This window comes from Nesoenas mayeri, assembly GCF_963082525.1.
Source record: "Nesoenas mayeri genome assembly, chromosome: 6".
NCBI classification, from domain to species: Eukaryota; Metazoa; Chordata; class Aves; order Columbiformes; family Columbidae; genus Nesoenas; species Nesoenas mayeri.
The window spans coordinates 7960445-7983963 of NC_137545.1; the positions used below are offsets into that span (position 1 = coordinate 7960445).

General features: G+C 40.0%; 1 protein-coding gene across 3 annotated transcripts in view; it reads right to left on the reverse strand.

Moving 5' to 3' along the window:
* Nucleotides 1–23519, reverse strand: part of DIP2A (disco interacting protein 2 homolog A) — a gene marked incomplete at both ends in the record, with an annotated part of 103486 nt that overhangs the window by 27564 nt on the left and 52403 nt on the right. For 2 of the 3 annotated variants that reach the window (XM_080346879.1, XM_080346878.1), the window contains 14 exons: nt 693–807; nt 2215–2334; nt 2792–2885; nt 3196–3260; nt 3886–3988; nt 4402–4511; nt 4741–4864; nt 5669–5779; nt 6020–6111; nt 7649–7846; nt 9778–9897; nt 10701–10829; nt 16787–17026; nt 22129–22248. In XM_080346879.1, coding sequence (XP_080203005.1) covers nt 693–807; nt 2215–2334; nt 2792–2885; nt 3196–3260; nt 3886–3988; nt 4402–4511; nt 4741–4864; nt 5669–5779; nt 6020–6111; nt 7649–7846; nt 9778–9897; nt 10701–10829; nt 16787–17026; nt 22129–22248 — 1741 coding nt within the window. The remainder of the gene's footprint in view (nt 1–692; nt 808–2214; nt 2335–2791; nt 2886–3195; nt 3261–3885; nt 3989–4401; nt 4512–4740; nt 4865–5668; nt 5780–6019; nt 6112–7648; nt 7847–9777; nt 9898–10700; nt 10830–16786; nt 17027–22128; nt 22249–23519) is intronic. The other variant, XM_080346880.1, reaches the window with a different exon arrangement.

Sequence of the window (23519 nt, forward strand, 5' to 3'; positions counted from 1 at the left end):
CAAAAATTCCAGGTGCTGTTACGAAAGACAGTGCTTTAAATGTGTGTGTTTAAATTTTGGAAATATTTGTTCTCTCACTAGAAAAAACACTGTCCAAAAGATCTATTTTTGTTTCTTTGTTTCAAGTTTACTTGAAATTGGTTTTCTGGAAAAGCACATTTGGATCAAAACCACTGTCGAAAAACTACAGCATATTCCATCCATATGTCTCATTATAATAGAAGTATTTCCTTTTTTTTTCAGGGCATCTCTTGCTATCTCCAGAAATCTAACGGTGTTTTTCAGACCAGTCACAAATACCTTTTTCTTTCTTTAGTCCTGTTTACAAGACATTGTATATAAGCAATTACCTGAAGATTCAGCATCTTCCTACTAAATAAGTAGCAGTCTTGATTTTTGGGGCATTTTATAAAGGTCCTGCAGCAACATCACTGAGGATGAGACCTCACTCTCCCAAACAGTAATAAAACCACCTTATGGCTGACTACTTTTAGAAAATGTTACACTTTTAAAAGGAAACAAAAATCACCCATCCTTCAGTGAAAGAGATACTTGGGAGCCTCAGACTTCCTCTGTCTAGGTCTATGAGCATCTTTATGTGCGTAACGGTCTTTCCTGACTAACATTTTAACACCAGATGCAATTCAATAGTCAAGAAATACTTCAGCTCGCTCCTAAGAAAAGAGAATTACCTGCGAATAGCAACAGTTAGTGCCTCTGAAGAGCTTGCACAGGGACAGATTACTTCTGGTCTCAAACCTCTGGATTGAAATACATTCAGGAATGCATCACATGAAGATATTGACCCTAAAAAGAACAATCACACAATTGAAAACATTTTCCCAAGGGCAGGAAAGCTTGAGCTGCAGGATTTTGAAGTCTATGCTGACTCTCAGCTCAGCTACACAAATCTGGTTGCATCTGTGCACAAAACCAATATACAAACTGCCTAAGAGACATTCCAGGCTATTATGAGACATTAGATTTTGAGAAAAAACTCACAGTGGTTAACAACTAATTCACTGAATGAAATGGATAACTTCTCTTTCTCTGGCAGCACTCCACAACACTTAACATCATGGAAAGCCCTTCAGTGATCAGAATATTTTGTCACTGACGGTAACTAGATCTGTTGTCTATTTAAGTGTTTCTTACAGAGGCGACAGAACCGAAGCATTTAGAAATTAACATCAAATGCTTCTGATCTGTCTTCAGTTCCAAACTCTACCTGGCCTTTAGCACTCAGCCCAAAATGCAAGAGGATACCTCATCATCTGCAGCTCTGTCTTTTACAGTTGTGGAATTGCAGCACGTAACACAAACCAGCAAACTTCACTGATTATACTACATCCTAGGTATAATTTCATGTCAATTCATATGAGAGCACGGCACTGATGTAAAGATGAAGTTAAAAAAAATGAATTTACACAGCTAAATATAGCTAAGAAGTGCAAACAGCAATGAAAAAGTAGTGCATCACTAGCATACAAATAACATTTTACTACAGAGCGAATGGCCTAACTTTCTGAGCATCAGCTCTGAAACTGCGCTTACAACAAATACAACCTCAGCAAGATCATTTCAAGCTTTCACCTTCTGCCATCACAACTTGCTGATCACTCACCATGCAACTCCAAGGAATCTGAAATACTATAGATTTGCTGCTGTATGAGAATGGTAAAATTAAGCAATGGAGGTATATTCTTGCCTGTTGCAAAAGAAACCTCACAGCTGCTTTCTTAAATCACTGGAAACTGTCACCATATGATTGACAGAAAAAGGCAAGAACCTACTGCATACTCTAGTTAATGGTTTTTGTGTTAAGGCTGTGACTGCTCCCATTTTTATGTCCTCGCACATGCCTGAGACAAGCCCCCGGGGCACGTGCAGAATCAGACACCGCAACTCAAAGATTTAATGTCTACATACATGAGCAACTGCTTCGAAACTGGCATTATGGTTTACTCGTAATTTGAAAAACCTCTTTCAGATTACGTTGCAAACTATTCTTTGTGTAAAGAACAGATCCTTCAGAACATTTTCTGTGAAAGTTGAGGGAAACTCTAGTGTCCTTGGCAAAGAAATAACTGCTGCTCGCTCTCTTTTGCTGAAGATGAACTATAACAAGATGAGCTCCTGCAGCGCAGACCCAGCGTTCTGTGAGCTACAGCGTGCGAGTTCACCTTGGGCTGACACAACCGCATCCGTACTCACATGGATTAGCTCCATCTGCCACTATCAACATTCGTAAGGAGCTCAGACTGACGTCTCTCTGATCCCTCTGAGCCAAAAGTGACCAGTGCATATCACGGGATTTGACTACTGCTACACGGGCTGAAAATCAAGAAAATAAATTATGGTCTGTGTGCAGAACAAAATAAATACAAAATATAAAATCACATAAGTATTTTTACGGATTTACATAAATTTATGAAACAAATTACAAACATAAATATTTGACATTTGTATTTGTTTTCTAACTACCATGCCACATGTATACTCAATGTCTCCAGTGGGACCTGATTATAGAATTTAAATGCTTACTACAAATTCAAATACTGAGATAAGAAACATAGTTTCCTTACAGTTCTATCAGAAGAAGCCACCAATGTCACCCATCAATGAATATACCACTACATATAACACTGAAATGGAGTAATCGATTGCTAAAGCTATGGCAAAGGAACCCAGATCGATAAAAGAGCAGTGGCCTCAGAGCAGACAATTTATACTATTTTTTCTTTAAGTCATCAAAAAAGAGAAGGGTTAAGTAAAAAACCTTTAAGGTTACCTTTATATGAGCAGACTTTCTGTATCCAAGAAAGTGGATTAACCTTCATCAATGCATAGGGAATACTGATGACGTGCATCCTGTTCATAACACTCTGTGAGAAAAATATTAAAAAAATAAAATACGAAGTGGCTCAAAGAACACACAGCATGTACCAATACTTAAAAAAAAATCATCATAGCTACCGCATAACTCTTACATTTAACTGTTAGTGAAAACCATGTGTATAGTCAGTAAAAACATAAGCTACGCCTGGTGCAGTCTATTACTGAAAAAGTAACACTTTATTCTGAAAAATATAAATACTGAAATATAAGGTTTGAGGGTTTATGACTGCATTCTGATACCAATATCCCTGGGAGAAGCAACTTGCTGCAGTTTTTTTCATTCATTCAAACACTCACTGTTAATACACCATGCCAAAGGCCAGCATCTCTTTTGAAATCCAAGACATTTGTTAGTGTTTCAGCTGAAAGCGAAGGAAAAACTATCAGACTTAAGATGCATATTTATGAGAATATTTAAGAACTCAAAATATCTGCTAACACAATTATGAAACTTCCAGCCCCGCTAAGAAATCACAGCTATGTTCCCATGCTTTCTTGTCTAAAACAAATAGGCTGCTCAAGTTGAAAGTGTCTTATTTTACTTACAATAATAATCTTTAAATTATGGTTATAGACTAGTTTATTACAAGCTATTTAAGACTTTGTCTTCACTTTAATACCATGTGTTTGTTACACTTGCCAATGAACTATGCAGACTGAAACTTTAGTTTTGACGCAAGCTTCTTCAGCTGAACTGAAAAAGTTAAGCTATATTTGAAACAACTAAATTTAGTGAGAAATATTACCATGGCTGTACTAAACATTCTTCAATGTTTAATTTAATACACATTGATTATAATTTTATAAGTGGCTTCTTACTTTCCTTCACACATCACAACAATTATGAATATGTTTGTCTTTCCCTTTGCAATTAAAGCTACCACTGCTCATCTAAAGTTCTTTTAAGAGAGTAAACATGATTTTGCAACATAAATTGCATATTCAGAGCTCTGAGTGTCGCTCTAAAGTTGTACTTGTCCAACTCACCTTCTGAATAACCACAGGCCTGAGTCAATGCGTGACAGTGTGCCAGCATGGAAGCGTGAGACACAGTAATTCCCACGGTGCTGCCCTCTTTACTTGTTTTGTACTGAAAACAAAAAGTTAATACAAGCATTAGAGTAACAACAAAATCCAGAAAATCTAAAGCAGTGAACTGAAAGAATATTTTATTATAAAAATGAAGCAAACTTTTTTTTTTTAATCTACTATAAGAGATGCATTTATGTTCAGTGAACACGTTAATATCATATGAAATCTGTTTCTCTACCCCAATTAAACAAATTGTCCCAGGGATCCCAAAACGCCAATTATCCCAGATCTCCAATCTGACTCAGCACAGCCACTCAAACGACAGTTTGCCTGGGAACCTCATGGGAAACGTTCCATAATCAAAAGTATTACAGCGATCTCTCTTATTGCACCAAGAGATTAAAGAAAGAAAACGTGCTATGACAAACTATAACAGAATAACTGTAAATTCAGAATGTTATATTGGATCACCTCAATATAAGCAATCTCAGCACTGGCATCCCGAACTTGCGGGTGCCAGTCCTTGGTTGGTTTCGCCAGATGTTTCCCATCAATCACAAACCAAATGAGACGAGGCCAGCCTTCAGAGAAAAAGAAAAGTGACTGTCATTACAGTTCCAAAAATCAGCATTTCCCCCCCGGTATTCAGAGATAACAATAGGAGCTATAACAAAAGCTGCAGCATCACCCCTCCGACATGAAAAAGCACTAAGCGCTGTCTTGACAATGCAGGTACTTCTTTATATGTAAGCTAGAAGGATATATCCACTCTTTATCCTGTAAAGAAATGTGAGTAGCTTAAAAACATACCTTTGAACGTAACCACCTCGCCAGTCTGAGCTTTGGGAAGGCCCTTCTGGCAGGCGTCAGTGGTTAAAGCCAGTGTCACTCCACAGCTGCCCAAAAGAAACCCAATCTGCTGGCTGCCAGCATCCTACAGAGAAACCACGTCATAGCAAACTTACAGATAATGAAGCTTTTCTCCAGTTTACTGTAACTTTTCCATTTTAGAAAATATTAAGCCAATTCAGATCACAGGAAAAAAACCCAAACTTCTAGCCTGTTAAGACCTTCTCTTGAAGACAAAAGACTGACGTTTATGCTCAAAGGGCTTAGTTTTTCTTAGTGCCAGCTTAGATTTGGCAGTATTAACAGATCTGGCAAGCAATGGTAGTAAAATAGTGTCAAAAGCAATGGTTGTACATCGGCCTCCACGCCAACAGGGATGTTTGTAAGTTCTAGTAAAACAAAGAGCTGGTCTGATGGTGCTTCCGAGTCCTGAGGCACTGAAGAACAGAGCCTGTAGATTTTCAGTTTTGATTTCACACCTTTCCTGAAAACCTCAGCGTGTGTGAGATTATCCAGATATTTGCAATTACTGCGGTGTGTGTGCCTGCCTGTGCTCTCATCGCTCAGCATGAGGGCTGAAAAGACAGCACTTCCTTATTATTTTTTAAGAAATACTTCCACACACCTTTTCAAAAATAATGGATTAAAATAATTTCTACAGTTACATATCCAAAAATAGTTGACTTACTAGCTTCATATATTTTCCCCCTTCCCTAACTACATATTACTTTCCAAACATATGACATGCACCGAGTAGTTCAACTGATGCACCATACTGCTTTCAAAAGTGCAGGCTTTGAGGGGTCCCATGTAAGGACTAGAGGATTTAGACCACCCCCCCGCCCCCTTTATTTATCAAACCATAAAATTGCTGAATAGATTTGCCTACCTTTCTTGTTAGTGGAACTTCTATTGGAACGGGAATAAGTTCTGCCAGGAGACATCCATAAAATGCCACCATAAACATAACCGGATCACTATTAGGAAATACGAGAGCTACCTATAAAAACACATTAAAATAACGAATGTTTTTTGCTGTCATTGTGGAAGGGAGGGCTGCTTTTTAATTTGTGGAAATAAAATCTTCCCAACAACGTTCAGGTTCGTATTTAAACCAGGAACAGAAACACTAAATGTTGTGATAATATAATAAGTCACAGTATAACAAGGTTTTCTTCAGCTAAAGCTGGTCCTCACTGTCTTATTATATCCCTAGAGACCATTTGAAACAGAAGCCTACCCTGTCTCCAGGCTTCAGCATGGGTTCATTCTTAGTGGTTAGCCTGTTCAGCAGGGTATACGCTAACTTCAAGCTTCGACTCCACAGCTTGCCTAAAGAAAAAACAGACAATACAGAAATTTCAAACAGACACTACAATTTTAACATTTAATTTCAAATCTCAGTGCCTGATACACACATTGGGCAAGTTGGCAGTGTTAGAATAGGGTAAACAGGCACAGGAGCCAGCGACTGGGCAAAAGCGGACACTGCTGTTGTGAACACAATCCCATCCCACAAACTACTGAGTCCTCTGGTGTTTCAGTGCGAGTGTCCACACACACGCACTAATCTGGTTGACGCAACCTCACTGCATTTCCAAAAGGCACTTAAGGAGGCTCTTAGAGAAAGCATGCTGCTTGGAAATGAAAGATCCTAAAAAGAAACATCCTAAACTGGACACAAACTTAACTGAATCAACAAAGGCTGGAATAAATGCCACAATAACTGGCTCTGTAAAATGCCATTTCAGGGCTCAGTAGTGATCTACACAGCTCTCAATAATTCAGAACAAAATATTCCAAGTTATTAAATACAAAGACAAACAATCTAACTACTTGACACAATGTAAAAATCAATTTTTTAGTGTCCCAAAAAAAAAAAGAGCTTTGCTAGAGAAACTATTTATAAAAAATTGAGCAACAGCAAAGATCTTCCACTCTAAATGGTAAATCAAAGCAAGAATCCCCCAAAGCAGCGTGCTGTGGCAAACAGCATCCCAGACTGTGCTTTCTAGTACAGGGTCTTTATCATGTACTGACATCCTTTGAGACCACGCAGCAGCCATCAGTTGTGTATGTCAGTCCCAAGCTTGTCAATTCAACATTTTTGTCCCTGTGTTACACAGGACTCAAGTACATCAACTGGCCTGTCTGGCCATTCAGTGTACTTGGCAGAGAGGTCGAGTACAATTCAGAGCTTGGCTTCTTGTTAGTTTTTCTTTTCCTTTTTATTTTCCAAATGTAAAACTAAACACGATATTCTAAACAATTCTCAAAGCTCCACTGCAAAGTAATGAAACCGATGCAGCTACTCAGTGACATTTCCTGTAACATAATTCAGCTGTAAGAATGCAAACGAGAAACTTTAACATACTATCATACTATTCAATGAAACGCTGTAGTTAACTGCCCGGGGGAGGACGCTTACTTTCAAAAAAATGCAATTACTAAAATATTTTTAGCTCATTGATACAGGCAAGTTACTCTTCCCACAATAACATCTTTATTATGCTCCTAAAGTAGAAATCTCCTCTGTAAGGATATGCAAAAACATGCTAAAATTTCATATCTGCTCTGGGAATCTGAGGAGTGCCATGTTTAGTCATCTGTTTCTTCCTGTTATTTCACACTGTGCTATTTTTAGTGTTCTCTTTAAGAAAAAACCCACACAATTGTTGGAAATTTACAAATAGCCACTTGTAAGGAGTCAATACCATATTCTTTAAAATGTTTTTTTCCACAGACAATGAATTCACCACCACCATTCAAACAGCAATCTCAAAGTATCTGTCCCGAGCACAGTCAGTCCCTCTTATGTAAAACAAATTAATTGCACAATGGACACCTGGCAGTTACCACCAACACCTACCGTAGGTGAGCGTGTAAACAGCTTTGCCGGTGGTGTCCAGCGCCGTGAGACATGGGGCTTTGGGCTGGGTGGTTCCCCAGCGCTGCAGCGCGGCCAGCAGAGAGGGCGGCCAGTTGGTCACCACACCTACGGGCTCCCCTTTGAGAACGTTCACCTGGTTTCCTTCGGGCTTTGGTTGGTTTGGGTCAGGCTGTTGCACTGAAACCAGACAGGGAAAATGTCAATCCTTACAACACGTGCAAGTTACACTCCACAGGCTGTTCTATGAACTGTTCTCACCTTCCTCTTCCCCACAGCGACCATCGCTTCTCTGCTCTCTGATGATGCTAAGCTCATCAGCTCTTGGCTCCAGAAAAAACAATTGCCATCACTTTGGAGCTCTGATTCCACATTATTCAAAGCACCTGGCCACTGGAGCAGAATTTCAATCCCTAGTTCACTCTCTTTCTCTACTTTGGAGAGATATTTTTCTGCTCTTTGCTCTTCACACCTGTTTAAATGAAACCCTACACCGAGTCAAGAAGCATTATCAGAGAGAATGGCTTCAGTCACAACTGGACATTTATTTTCGCTACACTGAATTCTCAACCAGTGATGAAGAATGACACAATGCTTCTGTAACAATGCGATGAAATGCTCCTGGTATGGATTACCTACAGCTAAAACTGTGCCACTAACAGAATATTCTGTTTGATTTCTGGATCGTGTCTCTCAGCTGTGGAACACCACAGGGTTTTATGCCATTTGGTCTCTGAGTCGCCGGCTGTTAAAATCCTGCCCCAAGCTGCTCAAGAAGGTGAAGTATCTTGATCTCAGTGAGCAAAACAAAGCCAAGGTTGGATTTCGCTAACAGTCAATCTACGCAATCAGTTAAATTAACACTTCAAAGTGATGCTTTCTGTTCTCTGCAATGACAGATGTGTGCCTCAATGCAAGCTTGCCTGAAAAATCTTCAGTGAAAGACTAGAAGCTTCGTATCGTAATGCATCACTTCCTATCTTAGAGCATCAAACAAAAGCACAGGGAATCTAGTAATCGCTGCTCAAAAATGTTGCATCGAGCAAAAAATTTTCACTTAATCTTTTAGGACTAAGAGAACGGAACAAAAATCATGCTCCAAAATTTGCCGTTGCAGCTGGTTTTAAAGGCTAAGCCTGGTTTTAAAGGCTAAGCGACTTCTACATTTGCTCAAGATGCTTTTCTTTCTGCCTGGATACAGGCATACAGAGAGGAAAATAGTGGTTTCTAGCTGAGCAATATCTGCAGAGCATGTGCAAGCACTATCCTTCCACGTAGTGCACAGACAGGACACTTTGCACATCGCACTCAATGTATTTAATTCCTCTGAACCTCTAAAATAACGAAAGCTTCTGGATTTTAAGAAGATATTAATATGTATGCAAACAGTATTATCATAATAAATGGCAGTTACTAATAAGTAACTGCTTTCATCTAACTCTATTTGGGCACTGAGCGGCTACAAAGCAGCTTTTCAGAGCAGGACGTGGGGGTGTTTGCAGACAAGCAGCTGCTTGCGAATGGCCAGAGAGGCCGTGGTGGAATCTCCATGGCTGTAGATGCTCAGATGGGACCGGACACAGCCCCGAGCAGCCTGATCTCATCAGACCTCTTTGAACAGGAAGCTCCCACAGGACCACTGCACCATCGGTTACACTTGGGCCATGTCCTGATTTACTCCAAAGAGTACCCTCTATAAATTCACTGGTTACCATAGGGTAGAATTTAGAATCTCTGAGGCAAGAAGTGATGAGGGGACCATCACCAAACATGACAACTTCTGGGTGCACCAATTTATTTCTTGACAAAGATGTGAAAAGAATTTCTCCAAGTTATCTGCAAATCACTGTCTTTAGTATTCACTAGCTCATCACACTGGCCCAAATTAGGCTGAATCAGAAGAGTTTCCAAAGTGAGGGAGGAGGAGAGAACAAGCACACTGAGCAGGAGGGTTGAACTGAAGATTGTGTTTCATTTGTGACAGCATACGACCTTTCTGCCTCCAGTATATCAACTCTACCATGATTTGTTTTCTACTGGGAAGAGACTTATCAGTTCTTTCGTGAATCGCTTACACAAAGAGTGAAAAATGTATTTGAAAGAAAATTAACCTTCTAGCAGTTCTTCAAAATCATCAACAAAAAACTCTTTCAAAGGTGGGCGCTTTGGTCTTTTCAAGGTGTTGAGAAGCTGTTGGATTTTAGAGGACACTCTGCTATTCACTGGGACACCTGCCAAGCAGAAAAGATTTATTACTTACCACATATTAATAAACATATAGTAAAACATATCACTGACAACATCACGCTAAGCTCAGCACAGAGTTCAGGTGGAAAGTCATTCAAGGTGAGCAGCTTGTTTGGGAAAAAACAGCTTTAATCAGTAAGAGTTTCCACCGTGGATTCAATAGTTTTACACCAACGCTGTTCCCTAGCTGCCTGGCTGATGCACAAACCTCCTCACACTTTAATCTAGCTTTTCAAACTGCTAACTCCTTCATGAGATTCCAACACAAACCTGAAGAATGTTCTTTTCTTCAAGAGCCTAGGTATTTGCTACATCTTAACATTCATTCCGTTCTGAAAGTGTGAGAATACTTGGAAAAAATAAGTGAATCTTTCAATAGCTTACAGGGCGAGCCAAAAAATCATCACCACACAAACCCATGTTGAATACTGATTTTCATTTTTATATGTGATATACTTATTTTAAGTTAGCTATAAATTTGTATGGTTATTTATATTTAATGAAACTTCAGCTCTGAGGCAATATAAAATTAAAACATGAGACTGAAGGGCTTGTATTGCGTATTAGTACAGAAATATACAGAAAATGAGTCAGCTTCCACCAGCAGAACATAGGCAACGCATTACAGGTTCCTGTGCTGTGGCAGATGGACAGACAGACCATGCTACTGCAAAGCTCTGGAGGGGCAGGCATATAGCACCTGATGGGTGTCAAGCTCTGTTATGTGTTTGTTTATTCAGAATAAGGGACACAGGTTGAAAAGGCAGGAGGTTTCTAATACAATCACCATCTGCAGTTTCCAAAATGCTGCTGTTGTAGCCTCTGGGAACTCCTCGTACTGATGCCACCTGTGGACGCTCGTGATGTAAATGTTCCACCAGGCCAGTGGTTACATCTGGAGGTGCAGAGTGGTTATCTGTAGAAAAAGAAGATAGACATGGGAGCTCATCAGTCAACTTAAGGATCAATATATCCAAAGTGGTGAGTAATTATGAGTAAATGGCACAAGGCTCCAAAGAAAGTCTGTCCCACATCTCTCAGAAGGAATACAGGCAGCCAAATTCTCACCACAAAACTGGAATGACTAGTCTAAGTCCCATAGGAAGAGAAAGAGACAAAAGCATAAGGTTTAAAAGACAGGAACTTTTGCCTCAGGATAACACGAAACACTTATCTACATTCTGCAGGCTATAAGAAAAAGTCTTTTGTTGAGAAACACAGATTAAGATGTAAGGTGACAAAGATCGTGCAGTTAGGCCTGAATACATCTTGAGGATGGACACGGTGACATGAGACTCCCTCACAGGAAATAACTGCTGACTTAAACAACTGAAACCTGCAGTAAGACCAGTCATGGTTTTCCTTTAGCAGCTTTTCATACCACTTGTTCCTAACAGTGTCACAATGTTCCTGGTTTTGTTGTGGTACAGACAGAGTATGTTATTCACTGGGGCATTTGTCAATGAGAACACCTGGAATACCTGTAACACTGATAAAACCTGTGGTATGGAGGCCAACACTACACACACACACTGCTCACAACAGATAAATTTAGCACAGAGTTTCCTGAGGCATGAGGTGGTCATTTGTGGCTGGATGTGACATCCTGTTTCATTTTAATGGTGTGTGCTACAAGCAATAAATACTGAATTTTTTGTATAATGTATATCAACATGAGGAAAGCAGGACATTTCTCAAATCCTCACATACAGGGGGTTTGAGAACCAACTTGTAACAAAGCAGCTTTGTTTAGAACTGCACCACCTTTCTGTGCTGCAGAACAAAGCCTGGGGAATACCGTCAATCCAAAATCGTGATCTACAGATTATGGAACAGTTTTGAATGGAATCACAGGTTAGGAAATAGCAGTATCCAGAGAAGTGCTCTAACAAGAAAAAACAAGAATTGGAGGCCTGAAATATTCATAATATTGAATAAATAATTCAATATTATGTGCCACAAATCCTGCAGAAAGAGTTCAAAGCGCAAGGACGTGCAGGCAGGGCTGTGAAACACATATATTGCCCCATCCATTCTGAGGGAGCAACGAGCAGTAAGATAATAAGTGCTTGTAGCTCTGTTCACGGATTCCCAGAGCTGATGTACGAGCCACCAGGACAGCTCTACGCGGTTTCAAAGGGATCACCAGAAGAAAAAATTAAATCCATTACCATACTTTGCAACAATAATCACTGCAATACCAATTTTTGTATTGCTGAGACCTGTTTTGCTGGGTACTAAGCATGGACCACAAATTCCTTTCATGTGGGTATGGTACAAGAAGGACAAAATATCACTTCGTGTCTCTGACAAATGTCTGAGTTAGAACCAGTAATAAGAAAAGTTGACATCTATGCGTAAAATCAATCTGTATTACCACTTTAAAGGACATATAGAAAGCCCATGTATTCAGAGTAACTCGAAATGCTTTTGCTGTGTTCCATGTACTTTTTGAGTGGCTTTTTGGTTGTGCCTGTTTTTTTCCTTTGCGTTATCAAAGTCTCAAAACACAGACTTCATGCAGCATATCAGTTAATCACAGATAAGGACACAGAATCAAATGTGCCTGTTCCAATACTGCAGGATTGGCCCACAAGTCCAACTTACAGACCCTGAAGTGATTATCAATGTCTAAACCTTCCACACTTTGAATATATAATACTATGAAGAACTACAGTTCGGGACGTATCTGCAGCGTGGTTTCATCAGAAGAAGGCCCCAAAATGGCACTACTATAGATGAAGTTGTCCCCACTAAACATTAAGGTGACAAAAAATGTACACGCAAAGTGACGTACACATAGGTACAAATATTATCTAACAATCAAAAGAGGGGACAAGAGACTGACACACACTATGAGACTGATGCACAAATGGGTCAGTTGCTGCACATGAAGTACAGAAGTCGAAATGCTGAAAAGATGGAGGTTTTACATGCAGATTCCTGTTGGGAAAAAGCAATCTTCCGCCCACGTGCACGAGGCAGATATTTGAGACACAACAGCTCTGCAATTAGATGCTCAGAAAATAACGTAAGGAAGAAGCTATTTGGGAACGTTTACGGAAGAGCTGTGTGCTTGGGAGCAGCTCAAAGAAATCACACAAAAAATGAGAATGCTCAGAGGAGAAACAAAAAACCCATTCACGACCATTCCCCACTGAAAATAAGCACAAAAATTAACTATATATGGAGGTTCTCATCTATCAGCATTCATGTATCTTACAAGCATCTCAGAGCTGAGTTTCATGCCAATCAATGCCCCTCACCATAGAGGGGCCTTATCAACAACATCTCTGCTGCCCACGGCTATTTTGTCTCGTATACAGCTGAACTGACCCTACCAATTCTGCCTGGAGAGGGCAAAATTCTTTCTATGCATGTAGAAATTTTCAGGATTTATGCTCAGATAAATATTGCATTAGCTTTATTAATTATTTAAGCATTTTATTAAAATATGCCCATGAAATTAGTCTGTACCATCTAGAGATACTGTGGCAAAGCAGAGGAAGAGAAGGGGTGAGTAGTCAAAAAACATTCAAAAGTCTGAACAGATTTGTGACTTCAGGAAAAGAATTAACTGGATTTAGACTGAAGCGCCTTTCCATTATTGGTAAGGAGACAGAGATAAATGCAAAAGAGAGAACAGTAGCCCAAAAAATCATGTATGGGATACAATACAGCAAATTAAATGCTAGACATCAGAGAGAACGCCGTGTCTAAGGAGGAATCTCAGGCTGAAGATTCAAACACTTTCGAATAAAGTCCTTACCCAGGTTAGACCTAGAGATGGCTGTGTATGATTGTTTGGTCCCTAGGAAACCACTCAGCCAAAATGGACATTTAAAAGAAGTTTATTAAATTGTACTGGAACAACTGAAAATAAAAGAGAGTGCACTCACACAGCCAGAACACAAACAGGATGCACAAGCCGCTACTTCACCCTTGCATTTCCCCTTCAATAAACTCTTTGAAACTGTTTCTAACACACTTACAGCTCCTGTGAACTGCTCATAGAGCTAGAGCAGCGCGGAACATCTACACTTAGAACCCGGCTTCCCCTTCAGAAAAGGACTTGTACTTTAAACTCTTTCAATAAATAGTGGGTCAATACCACGAGAATCCATTTTTCCAGTTACTCTGACAAGAGTTAAGTTGGGAAATACCCCAACGTTGAGATGGTGACCTTGAGAAAACACCCAGACACATTGCCAGCCTTATTCATTATAAAGAAAATATTGCACTAAAAGAAAACAAAGCCCCCAAAACAACATGTAGGTGTTGTCCCTGCTTCTATAGGTGAAAGCTTAAAAATAAGGCACATTCTTATCTAACTTTACTGAATACTGGAACCTTCCACTTCCAACACTGCAGCCTATTGCTTGGGAATGTGGTATGATCTCATCATTAAAAATGCAAGCTGGAGAAGATGAGCTGCAAGGGAACAATCAGCTACATTTAAATTCTCCACCATATCAAAATTGTGAATAGCTATTCAGTACATAGTCAAAATACAGAATATTTTAGTACGGCATAATATGTAAAATATGTCAGATGCCTTTTATATTGCTGGTGTCAGCACATCAGCTGAGAAAAAACCCTCTTATGCTCTAGGACAAATCAAAGGAGTCCTTTTTGAAAGTATACTAGTATTTATAAATAATTTAAAAAGTTTTCTATGTAACAAATGAGTAAGTTTCATGTTCTCGTGAGCAAAGAAGATTACAGACAAACAAGAAAAAAAGTCACAACTGAATTGTTATTGGACATGCATGAATGTCACCAAGCTAGAAATGAATACTGATGGAATATGGCAAGCATTTCAGAAATGAGCAAGATTATGCTATTGCAAAAGTACATATAATTTTTTGTCAAAGGCACTGGAAATTTTACCTTTCTGAATATTTTTGGTAGATCAGCTCTTATTAATCCCTGAGCTTCCTTCCTGATAGATACTGTAATTGCATATTTATTTCCCATTAACGAAATTCCAAGCTCCTCCACTGCATGCAGTCCAACATTTAGCTACATAAATGCTGGACTGTGAACGGTTAATAAGGTCTTGATTTTGCATAGAATTTTGATGATTAAATACTCCTGATGGATAGGGCTTAACAAGCTAGTTGTGAAACCTGCTATGCATTTATATGGCCTGAGATATTACACATAACAGGATGCTGTGTTACATTTTGTGTATCTTGTAAGTTTTCACAGCTACATTCAGAGTTTCAATCACACTTAAAGGATGGCTAACCTTCCAAGCTTATTTGTTAAATTTGCAAATTTCTCAGTATAAATAAGCTTGGAAATGGCAGGACAAAAATTTGGAGCTCTTTAAAGGTAATAAGATGGGTATGTTTAGTACAAACAAAACAAACCCCGTAGTAACACAGGCACAAAAGCTAACCTGAGAGGCACATCCAACCTCCAGCTGGTTCAGCATCCTCTCCCCGTTTCACAACGTGCTTTAGGAATCTGGAGCAGTAAAACTCCTGGTCACAAACTACAAGCATTGGTTGCATTTTGAAGCCTGTAGCTACTATAAACTAAGGCTGATATCCCAAAATGACTATCTGGCAGAAGGAACTCTGCTGGCAACCAGCAAAGAACGAAGAACTGACCCTCTCATCAACAGCTGCCTCACACCAAAGAGAACTGTGACCTGTTCGTATCATCCAAACAGGGAGATCTAGAGGCTACATGACTGGACTTCCAATTAAAATTGAATATAACAGCTAGACCAGCTGCTTTTGCAGCCTTAAATTATCGTGTTAATTGACATCTCAAAGCATAGAGAAGCCTGCATACTCAGTTTAAATCTAAAGCATCGCAGTGTGTTCTCTTCATCTGACCTAACCTGTTCTTCATAATGAAATAAAAAAACCTGTCTGTATAGTGTATGTAGGTACAGTCACAGATCAGCAAAAAGCCGGGTAAGTTGAGCACTAAAACTGCCAAAACGAGAAATGTCCAAGAATAATATATGTCATGCCTACTGCATGTAGAAGCACAAGAACTCCATGCTGTAGCCCACAGGTGAAATAAACATCATTCTTCATTCAATTTTTCTAAATTACTTGGAGTAAAAAAAAAGAAATACAAAGTTAATGTTTCTCCTCTGGGTCCCTTCCCATGGTTTAACATTAGTGCGGACCTGTTGCACGCATATAAATCCACTATCAGTCTTCACTAAAGCGTACAAAAACCTTATAAAATTATTTCCATAGCCTTTCTCCCTGTCTACCCGATCTGCCAAAAGACTTTGCCCTGCGTCTCAGGACTAAAAAAAAGGCAGCCCAAAGTTCTGGACCTTCAGTGTTACAGAGATTGAAACAAAACTCACATTTTTACTTACCAGTACTTGTATATTTTCACTCTAGTTTCACAATAAAGGAGTACTCATGACTTCAATTTTAATTAAAGGAAAAAAAATCACATTTGTGCTTGAAATCTAGCTTTGTCGGTATCTCTGATTTCACAGCATTCCAAAAGATTCTGGATGTTTTTCTAGTCTTTTGGGTGTTAACCAATTGAGTCACCTCTGAAATCCTGGTATGGTCCTGGGTAAATACATGCAGATTGGAAAGCATGCACCGCAAATATGACCCCTTTGCAATTCTGCCTTTGAATCTAGTAAAACTGAACCTCCGATTCTTGATAAATCAAGCATTTTACCAAGAAGAATGCACGTTCAGATCTCATGAACAACTTGTTGGGTTTCAATTAAATACATATACATATCATACATACCTGGTCGGTGGATTGTACGTTTTAAAGGCTATTGAGGTATTTTCCGGCTAAGACTTTTGAGTTTAGCCCTGCTTGGGGATTGTAAACGGGATTTGATTGCAACCATGCAGGCGGTTCTTTACTGACCTAGCTGGGTGTGTGCCATGAGATCTGCAAGCACAGTGGCAGCAGCGGTGGCGGCATTGGAAGCAGCAGCAGGTTTCCCTCCGGGATGAGATGAGGTGGAGGATGCAGAGGATGAGGTGGAGGAGCCCTGAATAACCCGGTTAAGCCAGGGCTCTACGTTGGAATGGCTCTGGAACGGAGTGGAGGTGATCCGCCCTTGCCGACGTAACGAGCCCTCATCTTCTGATGCTGACGATGTGTCTGTGATTAAAATAACGATGACAGGCATGTAATGTGGGAATGACCCAACAGACGGGAACATGAAGTTTTTTTCCATGTTCTTCACGCGGCGTTCTCATGTGCTACACATGAGATGCATGTTTTAAGCAAATGGTATATTCGCATGCACAAATTCTGCTCATTGCCGTCTTTTAGATTCATGCAACGACTTCACATTATAACTAGTAAACACCTGAAGCAAAGTTTCATTCATGTCCTGCATTTGGAATGACACAAGACTTGACGCTTCTCCCTAAGGTACCTAGGACATCCACTAACTATTCCACTGAAAGAATATTTCTGTTCTTAACAAGAATATTTCTGTTCTGAATGTTGTCCCATCTAATAAATAAAAAAATTAACTGCCCCTTTTTTTTTTGGGGGGGGGGAATCCTTCAATTTTCAATTCTTTTGACAAATATTTTGAGAACAGATCACTAAAAAAGAGCACAATACTATAAAGTTCAATGAAAGAGTAACTTCATTAATCTAATTCAAAAGAGTTTAAAAACATATTTTGACAACATAAACTGATGTTACTCTCCTTTTCTCTTCTGAGGAAGGAAAGGATTAATAGAGACTATCTGTCATTCATTTGCCAGCCCAGCCTTAAACAGTGACAACTACACAGAAATGCTTAATAAAGCATCTTTTCATTCTAGATGTATATCTGTCGCTGCTAGAAGTCTGATAAAGGGCTCCTATTTTAACTACCATTCCGTTATTTACAACTTTCCAGAAGTTTCCCTTTGGCACTGTATCTTTCCATGTTTATTGTCCTCTCAGTAACAAATAAAAAGGTCTTTCCAAATATCAAGAAGATACAACTCTCTTCATTTTGAGTGAAAAATAGAAACTCTTTTTTTTTCAAATCCTCTGAACACATAACTGTTCAGCTCTATACAATTCCATGTACATTTTGTTGAAGTCACATGAAAACTCCTTTCCTCATCTTTGTGAACAAATTTCAGTCACCGAGTGTTTAATTTTCTGCTTTTCAAGAATACGTGCGTTTCCAACACCTTCAGAATAATTGCTCTTAAACAGTCTAAAACCACAAAAATCAGAGATAATTTAATAAGAAGCTCGCTTAACTCGATGGCATTTTCAAAGCTAAAATTGCAGATCTCTCATTACTTGACCATCCTTAGTCAAACGTGGTAATTTGGAATGAAACTACGCAAGCAATCGATCTTTGAGGAGATACAACTGTGGTGGATCCCCATTCCCGGGTCTTGTGTGACATGTCTGGTTTACTGCCACGGTTGTAGGTTTTGGCTGGTGACTCCATCTGCGCCTGGAGAGGAGCCAAACCTGCCCCTCAGTGCTCGCAACCGTCCATTTCTTTGAGGCAGAAAGCAAAAATAAACAATTCCAGGAATATAGGACAAGACGGGATTACAATCAGGTTTCGAATTAAAAAAACCCAACAAACCAACAAATCACACATGCAATCTATTATCACTTCAGAGTAAGAAATCAAACTACTGAATAAACAAGTTTCTCAAAGAATACATGCTCTGATAGTATCTCGTTATCCAGATACAAGTTTAATGAAGTCTCTAACCTTTCTAAGCTTTCAAATGTCTTACATAAGCAGAGTCAGAAAAAAAACCCACTTTAAATGCAAAATATTAACTGTACTGATCCGCAGTAAACCCATTCTAATATCAAACCAAAATTACAACAGAAAATTAGCAGGGGAACATCAGTAACGAGCTCCGTGGCAGTTGCAAGAGTTAATTGGTGGTTCTGGGTGTGCTGCGAGCAGAATGTACTTGGCGTGCGGCTCTTCCTGGCTGGGACCCGGCCCAAAAGAGCCACAGAAACCACCACCCTTTGGACTAAAGTCGCGTCCAGACTGCGGTTCAAGTTCTGATCATGTGAAATCCGCGTGGGGAGGATGGGAGACTCGATGGGATGAAAACAAAACCACGCTAAAATTTTTGGAAGGATGACTGATGAAAGCATTACTGCCAGTCAGGAGTTGGTTTTGAATTTAAGGCTGTGACTGGAATCCAGTGCTTCCTTCCTGGTGATTGATGGTAACTGTTTGTAACAAAATATCAATTATTAAGAAGGCTTGATTTTAATTGCATTAACTTCTGCCAATACAAGGAATTCTAAGGCAGTGGCCAAATGGCTCAAGACAACAAAACTAGATGCTCTAGCGCTACTCAGCTTCTTTGCAATTTCAGATCTTTTTTGCTGAGCTAACTTTGCAAATAAATGCAGGCCCATAAAAAGAATTATTTTGGTGAACTAATATAACTAGAAGCAAGTCCTCAGAATATTTCTGAATGGCCCGATCTCCCATGATAGAGAATTCAACCAGGGGCCTGGACACTGCAGCAGCACTCATAGAAACAGGGGCTGATCCCGCTGGCCGAGCAGGTTGGAGCTCACACGTGCACACACACGTACAACAGGGAACCCTCCAGCAGCCGGGCTGGGACACTCGGGCTGCTGATCCCTAGATTCCAGTCTCCCCAGTTGCAGGCACCCGGATGTACGAGCCCCACGTCCCCACGTATTTGGGGATGTTCCTCCCCTAAATCTACCTCTTTCCTCATCTGTGGTTCCCCACTTAAACATCGTATTATGAGTCTCATACACTCCCCAGATATTCTTGCCTTGCACAGAGAAACAAAGATGATTAATAGAGTGGAGCATCTCCCATGTGAGGAAAGGCTGAGGGAGCTGGGGCTCTGGAGCTGGACAAGAGGAGACTGAGGGGTGATCTCGCTAATGGTTACAAATATATAAAGGGTGAGTGTCACGAGGATGAAGCCAGGCTCTTCTCGGTGACAACCAATGACAGGACAAGGGGCAGTGGGTTCAAACTGGAACACAGGAGGTTCCACTTAAATATGAGAAGAAACAACTTCTCAGTGAGGGTGCCAGAGCCTGGCCCAGGCTGCCCAGGGGGGTTGTGGAGTCTCCTTCTCTGCAGACATTCCAACCCGCCTGGACACCTTCCTGTGTAACCTCATCTGGGTGTTCCTGCTCCATGGGGGGATTGCACTGGATGAGTTTTTGAGGTCCCTTCCAGCCCCTGACATTCTGTGATTCTGTGATCCCATAACATGTCCCACATCCCTCCATGCCATGCCCACTCAGTCTGGAAGGCTCTCTAGGGTTGACTGGTCTGATGGGTCTCATACCTGGGCAGAGGGGCTGGGGCTGTCTCAGGACAGCCCTGGGAGGGGTGACCCTTCTCTGAGTCCTTAATTTGGGTTCCTGCTGCCATTCCTCCCTGTGCTCCTCTGGGCTTGTGGGGACGGCTGCCTGGGAGTAGCTGGGGCAGGGCATTATTTGGGCTTCCCCATCTGCCACTCTTTGTGCTCCTGCAAAGGTGTGCAGACCAGCTCTGATCACATAACCTAAAAATATACCCACAGCATCTCCTTTTTCTCTTTTTTAATATAGAGTCTCTTCTTCCCAGTAGCAGCCTGCAGAGCCCTGACCTCAGGCACAATGGGCACAGCAGAAACGGCAGGGACTCTGCCTCCAATCTGTCCTGAAGGTATTCCAAAGAGAACGATACTTTGGTTCTCTCAAAAAAACTGCAAGGAGAATCCTTTGACAGTTTTAAATGCTACGGGAGACAGGAAAGCCTAGCTGTCCTCTGCTCTCAGCAGTTTCTGGATGCCAGCTATTTTTTGTACACCAAATTATAGGCAGAACAGCAGCATGTTCTGTTCTTATTGTGATGTACCGCACACCAAGCACATAGTGATGTGACACACTCAGGGAACGAGAGAAAAGCACTGAGTGATGCGACCTGAAATGCACCGCTAACTGATCTATCAGAGTTTCTTTTGGAGACTGAGAAAGAATATCGCTCTGGAGAGCTATAACCAGAAAACTCAGGGCCTCCTTCCCAAAGCCTCGGTACCCAGGTGGTCACTCTATGTTAAATTTCCTCCAGGATTTCACCTTATGCAATTCATGACAACTTTCACACACAAAACCAATATGTATGCAAGAAAACACAAGAGCATGATGAGCTCTCTGCTGCAACAGCTGCACTCATGGGCTTCTGAGTATATGAGTGCTAGAAGAACTGGCTAATCAAAATGCATGATACCTTAGCATATCTTATAAGCAAAAACATGAAGGTGAAGAAAGACCACACAGCAGGCTACAGAAGAAGCTTATTAACTTATGAAATAACTAGAAAATCTGTAAAACAATATACAAAAGTGTGTGATCATCAAACTGTAATTTTCTTTAAATGGGAAGAACAGAAAGAAATAATATAGCCCATGAAGCAAGAGAGCGGCCCAGCAGATCTGCTCTTTTACAGAAGACAGGTAAGAAATAGAATTGATGCAGAAGGGCACTAGAGGTCAGTGTGCTTCTACTCTGGGCCACATTAGACAAGACAAGTGTACACGATTAAAAACTTAAGAGCTTAGGGAAATTCCTCTTTGTATACAAGATACTGGCCCCCAAACACTTGGCTTGCTAGCACAACATGTTATCTGGAGAAAGATTTTCCTAACCCCTAGGGAATTCATTGTGAGACAACAGGAAGATTACTTTTGTTTTCCCTAAAAAAAAAAAACATTAAAGAAAATGTTCTGACCTAAACAATCTGAACAATTATAGCATATGATTTTTCCGAATGTTTTAAATTGCTCGCAGTTGAAATCATCTTGATGAATGTTCTGCAAGCTAATGCAGCAACTTAATGCTCTGGCATTTTCTTCAACTCTTAAAGAGGAATCTTATGCAACATGAAATAAGGTATTTACAGCTCTGACATGCTTGCCAAGATTATCTCCTTCCAAGCGAGACATTACATAAGAGAACATAATGCATAAAGGGCAACTGCTCACTCTTACTATTGCTTTCAAGTGTACCTTTAGCAGCAACAGTATCTCTGGATGAGACACTAAAAATCCTGAGAAAAGACACCAAAGAACAAATCCAACCAACACCTAATAATCAGGAAATACAGGCACTGATATGGAAGTTTATGGCAACATACTTACAACTCAGCAGAAAAAGCATTTGCTCTTTATACTTTGCTATCACGTTCACCTGGCAAGATTTACATATGTTAACTCAATAGATACCTGGAGGTGTGTACGTTTCTACTGAAGAGTGCACAAGAACAGACCGTCTTTTTGAAGGCATGGGCATTTTCCTCTCTTTGTATTTTGCGAGTGCTGCTTGTACTGCTTCGGTGTGGACATCTGCATAGAAAACAAACAAAAAAAGTGAAAAGATTAGGTTTAGTCATCATTTCTTTCTGAAAACATAAAGAGCATCAGCAGCATTTTTTACAGCGCAAATCAAAGGGCTGAACGGCACATGGTGCACCTTATGGCTTTAGTCCTGTTCAGCTCAACTGCTTGGCTTGCAGGTTCTCAGCTTCAGAGGACAGAGCAGAAAAGTCCAAAGCTAAACTACAGTAACGTGTTTTTCAATTCTGAAGCTGTGACAACTCTTTTCAATTGTTTCTCCTTCAGTGGTGTTCAGTAGGACCGAATAAACCCGCCTGCCTCCCACTCAAACCCAGCTGAGAAGCAACGGCTTCAAAAGTGAAGGGAGGATACAAGCAAGGTCAAGTCGACATATTTTCCACATGAAATCAGCTTGAAAAGGCTTTGCAAGTATCACTGAGGAAGAACATCCAGAAAATCAATACTGAGGCTACAGAATATCCAGCACATTCATTCTGAGCTATGATTTATTTCTATTTTGGGGGAAAATTTCAACATGGATACTGTAAATCTGCAACAGCATTGGAGTCCATCCCTCAAAATCTGCAATGGGAAAAGAAGTGAAAAATGTACACTTGAAGCTCTCACAAAACAATGCAAATAAAAACAGAAAGAAGAGGCTAAAAGTATATGAAGAATTAGGAAAGATGCACAAATTCTTTTCACTTCCCTGAAAGCAAAGATTAACCTAATATACTCATTGGGTGTATTTTAACTTTTCTTATTTTTAAAGCCAAAAGGGAGCTAACAGAGGAATTCGGTGTTCAGTCAAGACCACACTGAAGATAAAATTTAATATATTCAAGTCATTCTAAATCGCCTTCAGCAGATTTTTCTCTTTGACATATATATTTCAGCGGTGTCAAAAGCTAAAACTTACATAGAAAGTAAATTAATGAGAAGTGAACAGATGTCAAGAAGAAATACGGCAGACCAAAAATACACTTTAACTTATGACCTAAGATTCAAACTCAACAAGTACCACATGTATACACTTACACATAGCTAAAAAAGGGCCCAAAAAGCAAGTACTGTGATGGTGCATTTGTCTTAGCCCATTTCTTTCACGTGGAAGCTTTTATACAAGAAGTAAAGAATGAAAGTGTTCAATTTGACAAAAAGATGTATTCTTTCATTAAGTATCAATCTAAGGCTGCAAATACATAACAGGTTCATTGCCTTGTAGGTATGAAGCTCAGACATGTGACATATAAACATTTATACAATTAGATATTTTTTTT